Source organism: Phoca vitulina, unplaced genomic scaffold, assembly GCF_004348235.1.
Source record: "Phoca vitulina isolate PV1807 unplaced genomic scaffold, GSC_HSeal_1.0 scaffold46, whole genome shotgun sequence".
NCBI classification, from domain to species: domain Eukaryota; kingdom Metazoa; phylum Chordata; class Mammalia; order Carnivora; family Phocidae; genus Phoca; species Phoca vitulina.
This window is the reverse complement of record NW_022589749.1, coordinates 6379845-6401355: the sequence shown is the minus strand read 5'-3', so window position 1 is coordinate 6401355 and position 21511 is coordinate 6379845. Positions and strand designations below refer to the sequence as shown.

The window sequence follows — 21511 nt, the reverse complement described above, 5'->3', positions numbered from 1 at the left end:
CCCAGGTCCTGGGATCGAGTCCCACATCGGGCTCCCTGCTCCGTGGGAAGCCTGCTTCTCCCTCTCCCCCTGCTTGTGTTCCCTCTCTGGCTGTCTCTCTCTCTGTCAAAATAAATAAATAAAATCTTTAAAAATAATAATAATAATAATAGTAAAGCTTGGACTTTGGGATCAGGTCATGAGGAGTTAGAACCTAGCCAGACAACCTACAAGCTATGTGACTTCCCACCTCTCTCTCCCTGCCTTCCTGTTCTCCTCCAGAAAAGGAGCCTGCTGGCCCCTGACCAGCCTACTTCTAGATGTGGCAGGAACAGGCCTAAGGACAAGGAAAGACCCTTACTGGGTGGATGTGGTAGTTAAGATTCTCTGGAGAAACAGAAACAATGGGATGTATAGATCCAATTCAGGAATTGGCTTGTGCTGTTGTTAAGGCTAGCAAGTCCAAATTCAGTTGGGGGGGGGGGGTGGCTGGAGACCCAGAAAGAAGTTGATGTTGCAGCTTGAGTCTGAAGGCCATCTGCTGGTGGATTTCCTTCTTCTTCAGGAGAGCGCAGTGTTTTTTCTATTAAGGCCTTCAACTGATTGGACAAGGCCCACCTGTGTTATAAAGAGTATTCTGTTTTATTCAAAGTCTACTGATTGAAATGTTAATCTCATCTGGGGGGGGGAAGCCTTCACAGAAAGATCTAGAATAATGTTTGACCAAATATCTGGGTACCATGGCCCAGCCAAGTTGACATACAAAATTAATCATCACAGAGAAGGGCAGGCAGAGAAGGGCCCTGTTCTTCCCACATCTCAGGGATTTTTTTTGCCTTCTGTATTATTTTTTATTGCTAGACAGAGGCAGCTGGTGGGAGCCCTCTGGGGGTTTCATTTTCATAGAGCTCTGGATGGACTTGCACATCTGCTCTGGCCTGTGCACTTCTGGGCCCGTGTCCTACGCTTGCTGGGCCGGGTAAGTGCCTGCTGAGGCCCCACATATTGACAAGCATGCTGAGGAACTGGGCACAAAGAAGCTCCCGCCTTCTGACACTCTGAGACTTGTATGTGCCCGGTGATGTGTTGTGGAACGTTGGTGTGTTTGGTGGGGTCCGGAGCCGACGGCCAAGAAAGAATTCTTGAGAGGTCTTTGGTGCAAAAATGGTGGTTTTATTAAAGCATGGGGACAGAACCGCTGGGCAGAAAGAGCTGCTGCCCCGGGACTGTGAAGGGCAACTGATTATATACTTTGGGGTTGGGGAAACTGAAGCTAAAGGAAGTTCCAAAAGGATTTTCCAATGCTGAAGAAGACTCACAGCATCCTGGAGACCTTGCCATTTTCAAGCTAAGGTAGTTTTTCCCTCTAGCAAAGCATTAACGTTAAGACAGTTGGGAGTTTCCTGGAGGAACGTTATATTCCACCTGCCTCAAGTATTTGTCAGGCTTCAGGTTAGAAGGTATTTAATTTTATCTACATTTCCTTCTGCCTTTCTGTCCCACATCACGCACCGGCAGAACTGGAACCTGAGTCTGGCTCAGATTTTGCCTTTCTGTGTGTCCCTGAGCAAATCAGTCCCCTCTCTGGGTCCTTTTCTCCTCGCTGCTCTCATCGACTCTGACTTCCCAGGCCCTGGAGACAAGGGTGTTAAAAAGGAAAAACCAAGCCCCAAATGCCCCCCATGACAGCAAACCGAGACTTAATTACATTTTTGACCTACGCCTGGAACGTGACCTTTGAAGAGTCAGCCTGAGATTTCCCCATCAGCACTAGTGATGTCATCTGCTGGATAAACACTCTGCCGGCCCAGTCCCTTGGCCCCAAAAAGATGTCCTGGCCTGAAACGGTCCTTTCTTTTCCTGTTAACAGCTTCTTGCTCCACCCTCCTTCCTATAAAAACCTTCCATTGTGTAACAACTTCTGGAGCTCTTTCTACTTTCTTGGTGGGATGCTGCCCAATTTATGAAGCACTTAATGAAGCCAATTAGATCTTCAAATTTATGCCATTGAATTTTGTTTTTTGACGAGGGGAAAAGGGAAAGAGCCTCGAAAGATGACCTCAATCCCCTGTAAAAAGATGATTTGCTTAACAACTTCTTAAATAGCATTTGCCAAGTGCCCCCTCCCCGTTCTAATGTGAACCCTATGAGAGAAGTACCATTGTTACGCCATTTCACAGATGGGGAAGTTGAAGCACAAAGAGAGCAGGCGATCTGTTCAAGGACACACTAGCATGGATCAAGCCGTCCTAAGGGGGCTCCAGAGTCTAAATACAAGGACACCCGGGGATGGGGCGCCTGGGTGGCTCAGTTGTTAAGCGTCTGCCTTCGGCTCAGGTCATGATCCCAGGGTCCTGGGATCGAGCCCCGCATCGGGCTCCCTGCTCGGCGGGAAGCCTGCTTCTCCCTCTCCCACTCCCCCTGCTTGTGCTCTCTCTCTGTCAAATAAATTAATTAAATCTTTAAAAAAAAAAAAAAAGGACGCGCAGGGAGGAGCTGACTGGCCGGCTGCCCACCCTGCAGGGGTGGGCAGAATTCTCTACGAGGAAGTCAGCTGGGAGCATTCTGTGAGTTTCGGTTTCTAGGCTCTCGCCTGGTGATTTGCAGTTTCCTGGTTCTTGAATGTGAGTTTTGGTTTCCTGGCTCCGGGTAAGGGAGTGGCTCCTTCTCCCTTCCCTTCCGTCCAGTCAGCCGTCACCACCGCCACCAGGAGCCATGGGGATCTGGGCCTCGCATCTGTACACCGTGAAGCCCGGAAAGCTGGATGAACTGATCGAGAACTCCCTGAGGCCCTATGGAGAGTGTCAGAAGCAGATCGATGACACGGTGAATGCCATCTGTAACGTCCTGCAGGAAACGGAGCAGATCCCCCACATGATAAGTGTGGTGAAAGTGAGTGGACGGCTGGGGGTCAGGGCTTCTGGGAGCCTGGAGGTTCCATGGCCACCGGAAGGAGGAGTGACGTGGTGCTGAGTGCCTTCCGGGTGACAGGCTTTGGGTGCACAAGACATCCTCTTGCCCTCGCCACCCTCGAGGGAGGTGATAGAGCACGGGTTTAGGAGCAGCTCTACCTTGACTACTGTGCACCCCGGGGCAGGTTACTTAACCTCTCTGTGCTTCAGTCTCTGAATCTGTAAAATGAGAGAGGAAGAATAATCCCAGACTATAATGAGGCTTAAGTATATAATGTTCTTGGTATAGGGCCATAGTTAGTGCTCAATAAATGAGCTGTGATTCCTCACCGTCATTGTTTCTATCCTCCCCATGTCACAGAGGAGTAAACTGAGGCTGGGTGATTCAGTAAAACTACCCAAAGGTCGCTCTGTGGTTTCTCAATGGCAGGAGGGGGTGGCTCTCATCAGGTAGAAGTGTTTGGTGCTAGGGGTACAAATCCCAGGGCTGAGGCTGAAGATTCCGGGCCTCTGGGGGGAGGAAAAGGAGCTGGGAAGGTGCCAGGTGGGAGAGAGTTAGAGGTCCGCCAGCCCCGGAGGCCCCTTCTCTGCACGCACCGTGCCTCCTGGCGGCCGCCTCATGCATGCCCAGCAGCCCTGGAAGTAAAGACACCTGGATACTTGGTATCCCTTGGCCTTGGCCCAGATGAGGAAACTGAGGCACAAGGAAGCGACTTAGCTGGAGGCAGAGCTGGACTTTAAACCCAGATGCTCTGCTTGGGAGCACACGCCCCGAACCACTAGGCCATCCCGCCTCTCGATGTGGTTCACTTTTTCCTAATTAAAATAAAACATAGGAAAAGGGCACTGATCTAAGTGTACATCCCGATAGATTTTTCACAAACAACACACCTGGGTCACCTACACCCAGATGGAGAAAGGAAACCTTCCCGGCCCCAAGAGCCCCGGGACCCACCATCTAGTCCCTACCCCCAACCCTCCCCTAACCACTCTCCAGACTTCTGACAGCATAGATTCGTTTTGCCGTTTTTTTTTGTTTTTTTTTTTTTAACTTGGCGTAATTGTAGGGTGACCAACCCCATGCTGGTCTGCCCGGGACTGAGGGGTTTTCTGTGCTAAAACTGGGAATGTCCCAGGAAAACCAGACAGGTTGGTGGCCGGATGTAAATGAAATCATGCACAGTGTGGCTTTGTTGTGTGGCTTCTTTGACCCCATCCTGTTTATGAAATGGATATTGTTGTGTGCGGGCGTCTGTTTACCCTTTCAACGCTGGGTAGTTCTCCAGCGTGCGAGGACACCCCATTTGTCCACCCTATTGCTGATGGCCATTGCTCGTATGAGAGGTGCTCCTACGGGCATCCTGATGCAGGTCTTTGGGTGGACAAATGGACGCCTGGCGACATTTGAGGCTTTGGCTTGATTTGAGAAATACTATGGCCTGCTGGGGCGTCCAGGGACCCCAAAGGGTCCAGAGTCTCACATCTACGTCTCTGTCACTGGCAGGGCGGCTCCTATGGCAGGAAAACCATGTTGAGGGGCAACTCCGATGGGACGATTGTCATCTTTGTCAGTGACCTTGAACAGTTCCAGGATCAGAAAAAAAAACAAGATAAAATCCTCAGCAAGATCTGGCAGTGTCTGAAAGACTGTCAGCTCAAAATGAAGCTGCCGACCAAAATGGAGGTCCAGAGGTTCCACGGTGGGCTCACCCTCCAGCTGTCCACAAAATGGCAGAGCATCACTTTTGAGGTGCTGCCTGCCTACAACGCTCTGGGTGAGTTGCTCCTGGGTGTGTGAAGAGCACTGGTCTGGAGAGGTGTGCTGAGAGAGCAAAGCCGAAGAAAGGGGTGGCAGACAGCCATGGGGGTCCTCGAGGCTGGGAATGGGATAGACACCACTGGTATGTTCCAAAGCCAGGGACCACATACCTTCAAGAGAGGAGGTCCCTCCTGCCCTAGGCTCACTCTCTTCTCTAGAACATTTCCCCCACCTCCTAACTGACTTTGGAGAAAATGTCCTAGATTCCAGAATCTAGAGCAGAGTTTCTCAAACTATGACATGCACACAAATCACCAGGGAACCTTGATAAAATGCAGGTTCTGATTCAGGAGATTGGGGCAGGGCCACGGACTCTGTATGTCTAACCAGGGCCATGCTGCTGCTGCTGGTCCACACACCACCCCCTGGGGATTTAGACTAGAATAAACGTTGGTTAGAAGAAGAGGATGGGGCAAACATCCGGGAAAAGCTCAGCTGGGGCAGGCATTTGGAGTCTGCCTCCTGACTAGGTCAACATGAAGACAACTGGTTGGAGGAATGGATGGTTGGTTGGATGGACGAATGGACAGACAAATGGACAGATGGACGGATGGATGGATGGGTGATAGATTGGATGGATGAATGGTTGGATGGAAGGAAGGAAGGAAGGAAGGAAGGAAGGAAGGAAGGAAAGAAGGAAGGAAGGATGGATATGATAGATTGGACGGATTGAAGGGAGGAAGGAAAGATGGATGGATGGATGGATGGATGGATGGTAGATAGGAAGGAAGGATAAAGCTCAGCCTAGTGACAGCTTAGTCTCAAGGACAGGTGCATGTAATCACAAACTTAAATGCCAGAGCTGAAATTAAACCCCTCATTAAGCAAACAGGAAAACTGAAGGAAAGGAATGTCCCAGAGACACACAGCCAGTTACTGATAGAACTAGAATAAAAGCCCAGATCTTCTAAACCCGAAGCTGGGATGCCTTTAAAATGAAGACACAAACACACACACACACACACACACACCTCGGTGACTCACATTCACAGGAAGGCAATCAAGATAGAGAAAAGTGCACTGGTTTGGAAGGTGGGCAGCCCTCGGTTCCTATCCTGGTCCCACCACTTACCCCCTTTTGCCAACTCTAAGATCAGACTCCAAATGGCTAGTTTACGGGGCCTTTAGGATGATAAGGACTACCTCAGACAAGGGCTGGGGTCAAGGTGAAGAGACCCCGTGTGACTCAGAATTCTTAGGAAATCCTATGTTCTCTCTTGTTCGGAGTATGGTGGCTGGAGACTGGGCCAGGGCGCCCTCTGCTGGGCTCACCCTAACATGCAAGGATGGTGTGAAAACGACAAACACGTTCTTCCTCGCATGTGGTATCCAGGCGCTGCCACCAGGTGGCGCTAGAACTGCACGTTCCCAACCGAGATCCCTCTGGGGAAGGACAGGATAAGGATTGCTTTCTGGGAAAAGTAACCTACTGGGGAATTCTTAAATAATCTGTCGGAGTGAATGAAAGGAACAAGCTGGCTACTGGCTCCTCTTGTTTGTATGTTTGTAAAGTGTGCTTGTAAACAGTAGAGCTCCGCTAGCAAGAGTGGAAATCCTGTGGAAATTCTGTGATCCTATTGACATTCCTCCCCTCCGTGGCATATGCTTCTTTAGCCCCATACCAGTGGTTCTCAAACTTCCGTGGGGATCAGAATCCCCTGAGAAACAGTAAAAAAAGAGAGGCCCGAGCTCTCTCCACTTGGGTGTCAGACCTCCTGCAAAGCTAATCTGGACTTGAGAGCCTCCTGGGCCCATGCTCCAGATTAGCTGTGCAGCAGGATTCCGACTGGCACCCAGTTTGAGAACCACTACCCGGCATCGCAGGGTCCAGTTCTGAGGGGGGTATGCCTGCCCGCTGGCCTCTTAACCCCAGCCTCCAGTGCCCTGCCTTCACCTTACCTGCCTCCTCAGAGTCCCTGTATCCTTGACTCTCCGAAACAGAACGTTCACCGGCTGGGCTCCGTAGCAGAACATACCGTATGCGATCTATGGACCCTATTTTCTTCCAGGTATATGCCAGCCGTGCCCACCCCATTTGTTCAAGAAGCCACCTTTCCCTCCTAATTCGGAGCTCCCCCTTCCTCATTTATAATTGTGTTTTCCATCCTTCCGTTCCTGCTGATCTTGCCTGAGGCCAGCACCATGTGGTTTTCGCAGTGGTCATTTTACTATCGCGCGAGGCTCGCCGCCCCTCACCTTTTAGGCGAGCACACAGGTCCCCTCACAGATGAAGCCACCGACGTGCGCTGCTGCACCCCAGCAGCCCTTCGCAGCTGGCTCCCCGGGGCAGGCCGCCCAAACACCACAGGTTCTCCATTTCTCTTTTGCACCAGGCCTAAGCGAGACGCCCAGCTCCCAGACCTACCGAGAGCTCAGAAGAGCCTTGGACATGACAAAAGCCCAGCCCGGCGAGTTCTCCGTCTGCTTCACAGAACTCCAGCAGAGGTTTTTTCACAACCGTCCCAGAAAACTGAAGGATTTGATCCTCTTGGTAAAGCACTGGTACCAACAGGTAATTTTCCAATTATGTTGCTAGTGCTGTCGTCCAAGTCCTCTTCACCGAGGTCATCCACAGCCAGGAAAGTATGACACTCTTAAGTATAGAGCTCAGTGCAATTTTTTTAAGGGTTTCATTTATTTATTTATTTAGACAGAGAGGGAGAGTGTGAGGGGGGAGGAGGCAGAGGGAGAGAGAGACTCTCAAGCAGACTCCTCGCTGAGCACAGAGCTCCATCTCAGGACCCCAAGATCATTACCTGAGCTGAAATCAAGAGTCAAGAGTCAGATGCTTAACGGACTGAGCCACCCGGGTGCCCCCAGCTCAGTGCATTTTTATAACCTTTTTGGCAACATCCAGATCAAAATAGGGCACCTTTCCTGCATCCCAGCAGCTGCCTCAAGCCCCTTCCCGGTTAATACTCCCCCCAAACGACCACCGTCCTATCGTCTGTCACCACCAATCAGTTCTGCTCATTTTTTTTTTTTTTAAAGATTTTATTTATTTATTTGAGAGAGAGAATGAGAGACAGAGAGCACGAGAGGGAAGAGGGCAGAGGGAGAAGCAGACCCCCCGCTGAGCAGGGAGCCCGATGCGGGACTCGATCCCAGGACTCCAGGGGCTGAGCCGAAGGCAGTCGCTTAACCAACTGAGCCACCCAGGCGCCCAGTTCTGCTCGTTTTTGAGCTTGAAATCAATGGGATGGTACCGGACGTACTCCCTCTGCCCTCTTTTGCTCAACGTGATGTCTGAGAGATCTGTCTCTGTTGTTGCGTGGAGTTGTGGTGTTTCGTCGTTCTGTAGGATTCTGTTGTCTTGGTGTGCCACACCTTTATCCGTTCTGCTAATGGACATTTGGGTCATGTCCAAATTGGGGCTATTACGAATTAGGGTACCATGGATATTCCCCTACGTGTCTTTTTGTGAGTTTAAGCACTCATTTCTCTTGGGTAAATATACGGGAGTGGAAGTGCTTGGTTATAAGGTATCCGAATATGTATGTATATATATAAATACATATATACGTGACATATTTATATATGTATATATGTACACATAATAAATACATATGCAGACGATACACTATATTATTATATAGTATATAAAATATATATCATTACATAAATATATATAATATATTAAATATCTGTAATAATATATATATATATATATTTAACTTTAGGAAGTACTGCCGACAGTAGTTTTCCCAATGACACTCCCATCAGCAACGTATGACAGTTTCAGGTGTTCCCCATCCTTGCCAATGCTTGATACTAAAATCCATCGGATTTTAGGCATGGCATCCTTTTAGTCACTGGTTGGGGGTGGTGACTTCCTATAGACTTCTGATTCCTTGATTTCAGTTCCCTGGCATGGGGGTGGGGGGGCTGGGTCCCCAGATTAGCCACTACCCCTTTCTTCTCCCACAGTGCCAGGAAAAGCTGGAAGATTTACCCCATCAGTCCGTGTATGCTCTGGAGCTGCTTACAGTCTATGCCTGGGAACAAGGGTGCAGAGCAGAAAACTTTGACATGGCAGAAGGCGTCAGAACTGTCCTGGGGCTAATCAGACAGCAGGAGCAGCTGTGTGTCTATTGGGTAGTCAACTACAACTTTGAGAACGAGACAGTCCGGAACATTCTGCTGAGCCAGCTCCGGTCATCGAGGTACCAAGCTTCCCTCCACCCTCTCTCTTTACCTGTTCGCCTGCAAGCCAGGCTGTGCCCCTTAGCATGAGGGCTCAGCCCCGTCCCTCCCAGCCAAGGATGCACCAAAAGAACACCAGCCTCGGTGGGGGGGGGGGGGGGGGGGGAGAGGGAGGGAGGCAGAGCCGGGTCTGCCTGAAATAGGGGAACCTGACCAATGCTTTTCACATTCCAGACCGTCGTCATATTTTGTCCCCCAAACAAACACTTGAGAGGTGCTTCCCTTTATAGAAGGAAGGGGCTAACTATTTTATTATGTTATTAACGGAACATCTTTGTGAAACAGAGAGGCCAGGAGCAGAGGGTCTAGCCATCTCAGACAAAGCGCAGTCCGGGTTACCAGACGCCCCGTGCAGTCCTCCTTCCCCAACGTGGATTTCTTCTTCCACATGCAGCCCAACTGATTTCTTTTAATCTAATGGAATTCATAGGCCAGTAATCTTGGATCCAGCCGACCCAACCAATAATGTGAGCAAAGATAGGGCGTGCTGGCAACTGCTAAAGCAAGAAGCTGAGAGCTGGTTGTCTTCTCTCAGCCAGAATGAGTCACCTGGACCATCGTGGAACGTTCTGGTGAGAGAGCTTTGCAAATACAGCTCATGTCACGCTGCAGGGAGGGCGTCCTGACACCCAGACCCGGTCTCAGCCAAGAGCACCATGTGTGGATTTTCTAGGGCTGTGGCGACAGAGTGTCATACGCTGGGGGCTTACAGCAACAGAAATGTATTCTCTCACAGATCTGGAGGCTAGAAGTCCAAGGTCAAGGTGTGGGCTGGGATGGGCTCCCTCTGAAGGCTCCAGGGGAGGATCCTTCCCTGCTTCTGATGGTTGCTGGTGCGCTCCTTGGCCTGTGGCCACGTCCCTCCCACCTCTGCCTCTGTTGTCACATGCCTTCTGTGGTGTGTCTTCACACTGTCTCCCCTCCTTGCGTGTCTGTCTCTGTGTCTCCCTCCTCTTCTTATAAGGATGCCAGGCCTGTTGGATTAGCACTTACCCCAATGGTCTCATCTTCACTTGATTACCTCATTCAAAGGCCCTATGTCCAAATAAGGTCACATTCACAGGTACCGGAGGTTGGGACTTCAACATATCCTTTAGGGGGACACAGTTCAATCCATAACACACCGTTAGGGGCCACCCTTTTCTGTTAAAATGATGGTAAAGAGCAAAACTGAACAAAGAGAGAAGGGCACCTGCAGATTAGAGATTTCAGTTAATTGCTGCAGGAGAGTCAGAAGGTGGGGGGGGGGACGGACCACACGGAGCAGAGCCCCAGGCGAGTGCACGGCCGCTGCCCTGTCCCCAAACTGGAGCGCAGATCAAGGGGCTGGCTGTGGGGCAGATACGCCGGCTTCCCCTCCCAGCCCCCAAAGGAGAAGCCAACCTAGCCCCACAGAATGCCCCTGCGCCCTCGGAGCTTATTGGAGAAGGACGATTCAACAAGAACATTATCAGTCTAGGCCACTGAATCCTTTCCATTTTCTGAGGGTCATGGGATGGCAGGGGGACAAATGTGTCGTTTGAGGCCACATAGGTCAACCAAACTCCACATTGCACAGACACGGGACTAATTTACATCCGAAGTATGCTAAGGGTGGATCTACGTTCCATTTGGCACAGAAAGTTGAGGGTCAACTGAGCAAAGACGGGATATAAGTGAGCTTCCCAAATGCCTGGGGCCCTGGACGGGAAGGACCCTGTGGGCGGGGAGCTCCCTGCCTGGATCCAGAAGGAACATGGTGCGCCCACTCCTTGTCCCGACTTTCGCTGGACTCTGGTCTCTGCTCCCTGACCTCAATTTTCCTGCCTTCCTAAAACAGCCTTTTAAAAAATATCCCCCCCCCAGCTTTATTCTGAAAACTTTCAAACGTAGAGAAAAGTTGTAAAAATGGTTCAGTGAACCGCTGCATCGACCTAGACACCCAAATGTGTAACCTTTGACCTCTTTAGCTGTGTTCCGGTCTGTGTGTATGCACACATACTCATCATCATCATCATCATCATCGTCAGTGTTGTGAGTGTTGTTTATACTGAGCTATTGGAGTTGGCTGCCAGATAAGGACATTCTCTTAGCTAACCACACGCAATGATCGAATTCCAGAGATTAAGATGAATACGTTATTACCGTCCAGCAACGGTCCATTTCCAGATCTTGCCAATTATCCAAAGAATGTTTTTGATAGCCAGTTTTTCCCAGCCCAGTAACCCATGCTGCGTTTAGTTCTCGTGCTGCCCCTAAGCCATCTTTTGATCCCTGCTTTTGCTCCCTTTTCTACCCAATCAACCTCTGTTTCCAGAACTAGGAGGCCTTCCCTCTCATGAGAGCTGTTGGAGGCAACTCAGGCCCATGACCTGCTGCATCAGGGCGTCTGGGCACTGGAGGGCACACGCACACATGCCCATGCACGCATACACATGCACACATGCCCCCCACTATACTCAGCCCCGTGGGAAGGGCAGTACTGGCAATGAATTTGCCTTCCAGCACCCGGTGAGGTCCACTGTGAACATTTGGAGGCAACCAAGGTTGACCTTCAACTTTTAAGCTGACCAGCCCACCCCTGTCCCCAAGGAGAGCTAGCCCGTCTTGTGTGTACTCTCCAGCAAAGGGTTGGTACCTAGACAGAGCAGTGTGTTTGCTTCCTCTTACCGCTGGAAGGAGGGAAGGAAAGGAGGGAGGAAGGAAGAGAGGAAGGAAGGAAGGGGAAAGAAAGAAAGGAAAGGAAGGAGGAGGAAAGAAAACCACAAATTTCAAGGCTGAAAAGAACACAAATTTAATTTAATTAAGCTTCTAGCCTTCAATCTCTCTATATAACTGATGCTCCTGCCTCCCTCTTATAAGGACCCTTGTGATGACATTGGGTACACCCAGATAATCCAGGATAATTCCTCCATCTCAAGATCCTTAGCTTAACCACATCTGGAAAGTTGCACGTTCCATATAAGGAAACATATGCACAGGTTCTGGAGATTAAGACGCGGACATATGGGGAGATGGGGGCGTCACCTCCCCTCCACCTCCACCGACTGGGACCTCTAGGGTAGACTGACTGAGCAGGTGGGGCAGGGAGCGGAGGGGTCTCCCGTGGGGGGTCATGACCCATGAGACATGGAGTAGACCCCACAGTCTGAGCTTTTCGACTGAAGAGGAAAGAATTACACTTCTGTGCAGACCCCATTTAGAGATCAGAATATGATTTCTTTCCGGAAGTGACCACAGATGCAAGGAAGTAGCACGTCCCACCCTCCACAACCCCTTTTGGAGCAGAGAAGTGTCCCTTCAGACTGAACCCACAGCCCCTCCGATCCCAGGCTGGCTCTCTCCTCAGCACCCTGAGAACAGTATAGAGGGTTGAATAGTGTCCCCCAAAACTCACATCCACCTGGATCCTCAGAATGGGAACTTCTTTAGAAGTAGGGTCTTTGCAGGCATCATTAGTGAGATGGGGTCATTCAGGATTAGCATGGCCTCTGACCCCAGTAACTGGTGTCCTTATAAGAAGGCACACGGAGACCCAGACACATCAGTGGCCAGAGTGGTATGTCCCCAAGCCAGTGAAGGCTAGGAGTTGCTGGAACCTCCAGAAGCTGGAAGGGGCAAGAAAGGCTCCTGCCCTAGAGCCTCCAGAGGGCGCCCAGCTCTGCTGACACATTGAGCACAGACTTTAGTCTCTGGAACAGTGAGAGAATACATTTCTGTCGCTGGAAGCCCCCCATGGGCACATGTATGCAACAGAAGCTGATAAAGCCTGAAAAGCTCGCGGGTGATCATTTGTCCAGATATCCGCAGTCCCTGCAGGTAATGGGAGACTGGGGGGGGCACAAAGGTTTTAGGGTTCCCAGCCACAGAAGGCAATGCCGCGCCCAGAACAGCTTCGAGTCCCAGAAGGGGTCAGACCTCTCCTGGGGGTAGGAAGGAACAACTCACAGTTTCTGTTTCTGGGGCAGGGGAGCGGGGTTGGGGGGGAGCGGGGCGGGGGGAAGCAGGGCGGGGGGGAGCAGGGCGGGGGTCTCGGGCAGCACCCTGAACTCTCCCAAATGTTCTCGCGGCGTGTCGATGCAAGCGCTGAGTGCTCGTCTACCTTCCCAGCCAGCACCGCTGTTCACCACCCCGGGCCATCTTCTAGACAAGTTTATCAAGGACTTTCTCCAGCCCGACAAACATTTCCTGGACCAGATCGCAGTAGCTGTTGACATCATCTGCAAATTCCTTCAAAAAAACTGCTTTCGCCATTCAGCCACAAAGGTTCAGAAGACTGTGAAGGTGAGTGCTGGCCTTTCTCCTCTGCGGTTCCCGGAGCCCTGCAGTGCCGGCCAGTGGACGGAGGGCAAGGGGGGCGGGAGGGAAGCAGGGGGAGATGGGCACCCAGGACCCCGGCTCTCATCGGGGTTGCCCGCACACTGCTTCCGTCCTTAACAGCATAGCTTTGGCTCTGTATGAGCTTCCGGGGGCTGCCGTGGCCCTTAGCAGCCTTGACCTGGGAACTGCACCCCCCCATCTCTGCCTGTGTCTCCCCATCACCTCTCCTCTGCGGGTCTCCTTCTTTCTCTTGTCTCCTAAGGACACCTGCCATTGGATTTAGGGTCCACAGACCCCTCACTCAATGACATCTACACAAAGACCCTTTTTCCAAGTCAGGTCACGTTCTCACGTTCCCAGCAGACGTATCTATTGGGGGGGCTACCGTTCAAACCACTGCAGCTTCCAAGCTCGGTGTGTACTGAACCAAAAAGTGACCTCTTTCTTGTTTTAATGACCACAGCCCGATAAGTCCCATCAACTGAGCTAGAGATTCGGCAGATTGGGTCATTCTTGTCCATGGCTCAAGGCCACGGGCTAACCCGCTTCCCTCCGTCTGTTGGTCAGCGACCAGATAACCAGGTGCCCATGGTCCGGAGGAGGGAGCAGGGAAGTGCCCATACGGCGCCAGCAGACCTGGGTGCCTGCTGCCCTGTCACAGACCCAGGGACCAGTACCAGTAGAGTAAAATGTCTCACTGAGGGTCATTGGAGTGAGCTCATGGTCACAGGCTGAGTTCATGGTCAATGTTAGAATTGTCAAAGCTTGTTTTCTCCCTTCCTTCCTGATACCCCCGTTAACCCGACAGTAAAAAAATAAGAAAAGGTATGGTGGCATATCACAGAAGAAAATAGGAAGAGAACCGCCAGCGCATAGGACATTGCTTTCTGTCTTCCTGAAGTTGGAAAGGGTTGTCTGCTGGGTGACAGGGGAGGCGTCCCCTGAATGTGAGGAGGGGGCATGGAGCGGCCTGTGAAGGCCAACACTCACAGACCAGCCGCATGAACGAAGCAGGTTTGAGCACCTGTTTACAAGGGACAGAACACCCTCCCCTTGCCCCTAACCCGCTGCCAGGCATTTACTACCCATGGGTAAAACAAACGTGTTCTCTATAAAAATCAAGTGAGCTTTTTGGGGGCACCCGGGGCAACAAGTATGAGGGTTGGTGCCCAGAGCAAAGCCCCAGCACGGTGCCCTGGGACCGTTCTCTGTGGGGAAGCTGGATTCTCCCCCACCTGCCCTCAAAGCAGCCTGTCAGCTAAGTAGCTGTGCCTAATAGAGTTGTTAGAGCAGAAAGGGAAGGAGGAAGAGGAGGAGGAAGGGAGGAAGGGGGGGGAGTGGAGAAGCCTGTGTGGCAGGGACATACATAGCCCACACTTACTACCCCACCCCCTACAGAAAGTTTGCAGAGCCCTGTACCTAAATCATGAATATTCATCCCACGATCCCCAACTTGTAAGAGGAAACAGATGACTCAGGGGACAGAGGAGGACCTTTCAACGCAATGATTCCATCCAGTTTGATTTCTCTCAGATCACAGGAATTCAAACAAAGCTAAATGCTCTTTGGGAGAAATCTTGAGGAAGTTGATGTGAGAAGTGGGTAATTGGTAACGAGCCATCAGTTGTTTGTGTGTTAATAAGCACATCAAAGGGCATGAGAAAACCTTTCGAACCAAACTATTTGTGTGAAAAATTGAACGCTCTGCTTTGGACTCAGCCCTAACTGGACCCTAACCTGGAGCCCTAACCTTGGCAACCTCATTAATGAGCCCCCTGGTGCCAGCCCGTGAGGGCTCGGGGCTCGGGATCTAGAAAATGCTGTATCTTCGCTTGCTTTCTTCACTAGGGAGGGTCGACGGGCAAAGGCACAGCTCTGAAGACTGGGTCCGATGCTGACCTCATCGTCTTCCCAGACTCGCTTAAAAGCTACGCCTCCCAAAAAACCGAGAGATGCTGTATCATCAAGGAAATCCATAAACAGCTAGAAGCCTGTCAGCGGGAGAAAGAGTTTGCAGTGAAGTTTGAGATTTCAAAATGGAAGGCTCCCAGGGTGCTGAGCTTCTCTCTGAAATCCAAAGTGCTCAACGAAAGTGTGAACTTTGATGTGCTGCCTGCATTTAATGCGCTAGGTGAGACCCCCCGCCCCAGACCTTCACTTCTAGAGGAGGAAGCCGGGTTCTGGGGCGATGGGGCGATGGGGCAAGGCGGGTGGAGGGAAAGCCATGGGACCTAGTAATGGCTCATGGGTCTAGTGACCCCAGCAGGTGGCACGAGTAATGGCAGCAATCCCTTACACCTGTGGACATGTTCATTCTCCTTTCTCACTTAAGGATCCCGAGGATGGCCAGGACCATATTCCTTATCTTCTTATATTCCTGCAGTATCACTCACAATACCTATCAAAGAATGGGGTCCACAGGAGTTCTGTACACATTTATAGATAAAATGCCACAAGTGTTAGTGAAGGAAATGAAAGAACAGACTGGGAAGAATTCTGAGGCAAAGACAGGAAATCTGGGTGTCTGCAATCTGCTTTGGAAATTCGGTTCATGAATGACAGATACATAATGTTATATTAAAAGAAACCAAGACTATTTCAGGCAATTTTCAAATCAGAATCAAGAAGACTCTGATACCTTCCCTCTGAATGGTTCTTAGTGTCTCTAGAGAGGAAATAACAGTATAAATTGGAGGTCAGCTAATTTTTTTTTTTTTAAAGACAAGGTAGCAAGTATTTTCAGCTTTGAGGACCATACAGTTTCTGTCACAACTACTCGACTCTGCCATTGTAACCTGAAAGCAGCCATAGACAATACATTAACAAAGGAGCATGGCAGTGTTCCAATAAAACTTTATTTACAAAAACAAGAAGTGGGCCAGATTTGGCCTACCGTCCATAGTTAGCAAACTCCCCATCAGTGCTATCTAAAAGGTCTTTCTGTGATAATAGGAATGTTCTGTATCTAATGAGAGCTTGAAATGTGGCTAGTGGGACTGAGGAACTAAATTTTTAATTTTATTTCCCTTTAGTTAATTTGAATGCAGATAACCACATTGTTTGGTGGCTACCGTATCGGACAGTACAAATCTAGATAATACTTTAATAATAGCACCCTTACTCATATAGCCCATATAGTTTTTCCAAATATCTCATTACTCCCAGTATCTTAGACATCGATCATTCAAATATACCAATAGAATTCCAAGTCATTTCCCAGAATTAAATTATATTGGTCAAAAATGTTTGAAAACGGTTACTTTCATGCATAGTAAAGCATAAACTAAATATCTCCCCCATGCCAGGTCAACTGAATTCTGGCTCCCCACCCAGCCCCAAGGTCTACGCTGAGCTCATCAATCTGTACAAATCCTCAGACGCCGAGGGGGGAGAATTTTCCACCTGTTTCACAGAACTGCAGTGTAACTTCGTTGTCTCCCGGCCCACCAAACTGAAGGATTTAATTCGTCTGGTGAAACACTGGTACAAACAGGTATGACAGTGCTCATTCCAGCTGTCTGGAATTGTTTTTATCGTGCTCTGTGACCATGGAACCGGTTCCCATCAAGTGTTCCGTGTGCCCACACTCTGCCGTGCTGGGGCCTGAGCCACTTTCGGGACTCTGTCCACTAATCCGGCATATCTCTGTGGAGTCCCCGTCACCAAACCCGTGAAGTTGGGGTGAGCTATAGAGCACCCCCTCCCGTCAAAGCTGCTTATTTTGCCTTTGCTCTGACCCCCAGAGAATTCGGCAGGAATCCAAGTTATTCTGCCTACCAAGGGCAGGTGAAATCGGGAATGTACATGCCTACAGGTCACCGGCACGGCTTACCCCCCACCCCAGCTCAGTGCCCACGCTTAGCACACACAGATGCCATCCTTGGAAGACAGGTTGCAGCTACACGCAGGACCAGGGGCTGCAGTTTCTGTAACGCTTAGCCTCCCTTTGCTTCCGTCACTGTCTCGCACACGGGGGACCTTCTGAGTATCTCCGTGCAGCAGACATGCAGCACAGCATCGGCTTTCCTGGGATGTCTCCTTCCTGTGTACAGCTCCCTGAGCTCTGTGGTTTCCAACCCAGAAACTCAGAGAAATGGCCGTACCCCCAGCCCCAGGGTGCTCAGAGGGCTCAGGGCTCCCGTGTGACCTTGAGCGAGTCACTTCCCCTCCTCAAGCCTCATGTCCTCATCAGAAACGCCGATCTATGCCTGCTTGGTGGGGTTGTCGGAGGATTAGGAATGACACGTAAAATGTCTGGCCCCACAGTCAGCACACGGTGGGTGTTTTGTAAGCGGTCGCTGTAGTAGAACTCTAGGGAGTCCTATATGGCCGTAGCCCAACCCAGAAATCTGCACGCTGCTAAGGAAGCACCTGCTCAGACCTCCAGCAGCCCAGTCCCATCAGCACCGTGTCTCGTGCCTCAGTTGCCCCGCTGTGGCCCCAGCGGCCATTAATGTGTGGTCTCTGCTGTACTCTCCTAGCTCACTGCACCTCCCTGCCTTCACCAGCACTGTCTGATGTTCCCCTCTTCCCTCAGTGTGAAAGGAAACTGAAGAGAAAAGGGTCTCTGCCCCCAAAGTACGCCTTGGAGCTGCTCACCATCTATTCCTGGGAGCAGGGGAGTGGAGCAGAGAATTTCGACACCGCGGAAGGTTTCCATACGGTCCTGGAGTTGATCACAAAATATCAGCAGCTTTGTGTCTTCTGGACGGTCAATTACAACTTTGAGGATGAGACTATGAGGAACTTCCTACTGACCCAGATCCAGAGAACCAGGTGCCCCAAATCCTGCCACCCCCTTTTCTTAACCTGATTCCCTCCAATGCTATTCCAGCGACCTGGATTCTCCTCCCTGGGGTCGTGATTCATTATTCCCCACGAGAAACTGAGGACGGCGGTGGGTGGGGGTGGAAAGGTGCCAACCAGCAGAACCTCCCATAGTCTCCGGGGAGGAAATCCGGGGGGGTGGGTGGTGGGGGGCAGGAGAGAACGTCATCCAGGAGGAATAGAGAAGGAAGGACCAAGATACAGGTCCCTGGGTTGCTTCCATCTTCGTAGGTTGGAAGGAAAAGCGTGAATTCGTTATCAGGTCTTAGAGGTGTGGAAGTCGGAAGTGTGTCATAACACCATCATTCCTTCATGGCCGATTCGTCCTACAGGAGAATTAGATTTATTAGATCAGATTTTATCCACCCTTTCGGACCCACATCCCGCAAAACCACTATCCTTCACGAATAGCAGGGAATCTTAGCGTGTCCATTCAGTGCTCCCGGCAGAACAGAAGAACAAGGGAAACAAAAGAAAAGGAAAGAGAGGAAAGGAAAAAGCTTTGAGAAAGAATAGAGGAGAAGAAAGAGAGAACAAGATACCATGGGTTGGCTGGCTACCATGGGCGTGGCCGACGTGACATTACAGTTGATTAAATTATGCAGCATATTTCAGTCGACCTAACAGGAGGGAGATGTTTCTCTTATGCCGTCCTGTGTATAATAATGAGCAGCTTTCAAAATACTATTGGCAACTATAATTGAATTCTAGGAAATCACTTTGCGCTCTATCAGTACGTTTGAATTACCGGCATCTAAAACACAGGACATGTTGTTTTGGCGCTAAGAGTGGAATGGGGCCCCCGATTCTGAGGCCACTGGTTTTAAAAAGCATGTAATGCTTCTGACTCTCCTTTAGGCCCGTGATCTTGGACCCAGCTGACCCCACCGGTGACGTGGGTGGAGGGGACCGATGGTGTTGGCACCTCCTAGCAAAAGAAGCTACTGAATGGTTGTCCTCTTTCTGCTTCAAAGATGGGACTGGATATCCTGTACAATCGTGGAAAGTGCCAGTAAGAATAATCTAAAGGAAGTGTCCTCTGGAGATGCCCCTGTGCCATGCTTACATCAAAGAGCTTCTCCCGCTGTAGCAACTTGGAATTCATTCCGCCACAAATAACAGATAGCCCAACTCAGGAGCTGAGAACAAAACAAAACAAAACAGGCGTGGGTTTTTTTGTTTTGTTTTGTTTTTTTGTTTTTTCCTTCCCGTTACAAGCAATCCTAAGGCAGGTGACCCAGGACTCATGCAACAGCTCTATGAACTGTTGGCATATAGGTTGTCTCGTTCTTTGGGCTGGGGGTTGTCCTGGGCAGCGTCGGGTGCTGAGCGGCATCCCTGGTCCCACCACTGTGGCCACAAGAAATGTCTGCAGACATTACCAAATGTCCCCTGGGGCATCACCAGCCCTTTCTGGCTGCACCTTCTTTAGTTGTCCCAGTTGGGACCATTAAAAATGTCTCGAAACATGTCCTCATGTCCTGTCGGGCGCAAAATCGCCCCCGGGTGAGAACCCAGCTTCAGAAGAACCGCCCAACCCTAGAGTGTGCTTTAGTTCCCCAGATCTGCACTGTAACCAGTACCCAAAAGTTGTCCCTGGTAATACGAACCCTCTCAGACACCCTTCCTTCTTCTTTTTCTCTGACTCTTTTAACCAGTGGTTTTAACTGCTTAGGATACGTCTTATTCTGGCACATCTATTTCTTTCTCTCCAGACAGTGCAGACACCGGGCAGTTGTGGTCTGGGGATGCACCCTATTGTCAATGAGATGTTCTCATTCAGAAGTCGCAGGACCCTGGAACGGTAACGCTAGAAGAGACTTCTAGAAGTCATCTGGCAGCTGCTTTTTAAAGATTCAATTCGCTGTCACCACCAGATCTGCTCTCCTCTACTCCTCCTCTCGCTTCTTTGACTCCTCTTGAAATCAAGAACGCCAAGTCCTTCATAGCATCAGCCTGCTGAACTCTCGCTTGGCAAGTGACCCGCCTTACCAGACTCATCCGCTCTCATCCAGCTTCACCGGCGCCATCGTTCTGTCAACCATTGTGTGTTTTCCCATTAGCTCCTTCCTTTTCCTTCAAGCCTTAGCAGAGGGATCTCTCCGTAGTCCCAAAGGGAAGCCCTCTACCTGCCCCTGGGTTCCTATAATTCCATGATCTGGCTCTCACACTCCTCCGCCTGGTCCTGTCTCTTTCCCTCCGCACACAAAACCCAGTCTGCACCTGCTGAGTTGAAGGTCTCCCCTGCGTCTTCTTAGCCTTTTAAACTCTCCAAAGGCTTGCCTTATAATTGCTGCCTCACATACATAATAGCCTACTGTCTTTTCCTCCTGAGCCTACCTTCCCCCCCCCCCCCCCCCCATGATGAGTGTCTTCTTGCCAAATCTCAAGGCTTTACGCTGTGGCTTTAGCTTCAGAGATACTTGAAAGATACTTTATTACCACTGCATATACCACTACACCCGCTGTCATAGAATAAAGAGTATATCTAGTCTTTGTCCCCGGCTCCTGGCACAGAACTTCAGAAGCCCTTGGAATTTCCCCATAGGAGAGTCTTTTGCATTCCCAAGGAGCCTCTTCCAACCATCCCTGAGTTTATGCTGACGAGGTTTGGGCCCTTTGGTAAGAGTTTCAAAGGAGGGATTGGCCATGCCGTCGATGCCAGGCATGTGATGAGAGGGTTGAAACTTTCAGCCCCATCCCCCCAACCTCCCAAGAGCAGAGGAGGCTGCAGATTGAGTTCAAGCCCATGGCCAGTGATTTAATTAATCGTGCCTTTGTAATGAAACCCCAATAAAGACTCTGGACAGCAAGGCTTGGAAAGTTTCCTGGTTGGTGAAGAGAGCAGTGTGTTGTGAAGATGGCGCATCCAAACTCCATGGGGAAGGGGCTTCTGCACTCCAGACTCTTCCAGCCCACCCCTCCTGTGTATCTCTTCGTCTGCCTGTTCATTTACATCCTTTATAATAAGATGGTGATTGTAAGTATGGCATTGTTCTGTGAGTTATTCCAGCAGGTTATTGAAACTAAAGTGGGGCCATGGAAACCCCTGAATTTGTAGCCAAGTCGGGGCGGGGGTCCAAGTAGTCTGAGGACCCCACTCGCAGCTAGCTAGCATCTGAGGAGGAGGCAGCCTTGCTGGGACCTTGCCATTTGACTGTGAGGCCTGCACGGGCTCCAGGTAACGTCAGAGTGGGATTGACCCATAGGACTCCCAGCTGGTGTCGTGCCAGTGAGCTGGTGTTGCTGGAATGCACCACAGCTCTTGTCCAGAACAAGGGCAAAAGAAAGAGCCCTTGAAGAAAGAATGACCACTCTGCATTCACATTGACTCAGTCTACAACTGGATCCCAGACCCTTCTAGATGCCCCAGCTTGCACTAGAGACATGGACAGGAGACCGTAAGACCATAAGACACTGCTCCATCCTCACAGGGTTAATGACAGACCTAGAGGTACGTCACCTGAACCCC

General features: G+C 50.4%; 1 protein-coding gene across 1 annotated transcript; it reads left to right on the top strand.

The window, feature by feature from the left end:
• The first annotated feature begins 2542 nt into the window (after positions 1 to 2542).
• OAS2 (2'-5'-oligoadenylate synthetase 2) lies at positions 2543 to 20216 on the top strand. Its single transcript, XM_032431364.1, is given in 12 exon segments — positions 2543 to 2871; positions 4396 to 4666; positions 7044 to 7222; positions 8638 to 8873; positions 9344 to 9485; positions 13003 to 13176; positions 15061 to 15343; positions 16518 to 16705; positions 17750 to 17988; positions 18898 to 19051; positions 19755 to 19838; positions 19840 to 20216. Coding segments are annotated over 12 exon segments (2154 nt in total). The 5' UTR covers positions 2543 to 2694; the 3' UTR covers positions 19867 to 20216.
• The last annotated feature ends 1295 nt before the right edge of the window (positions 20217 to 21511 follow it).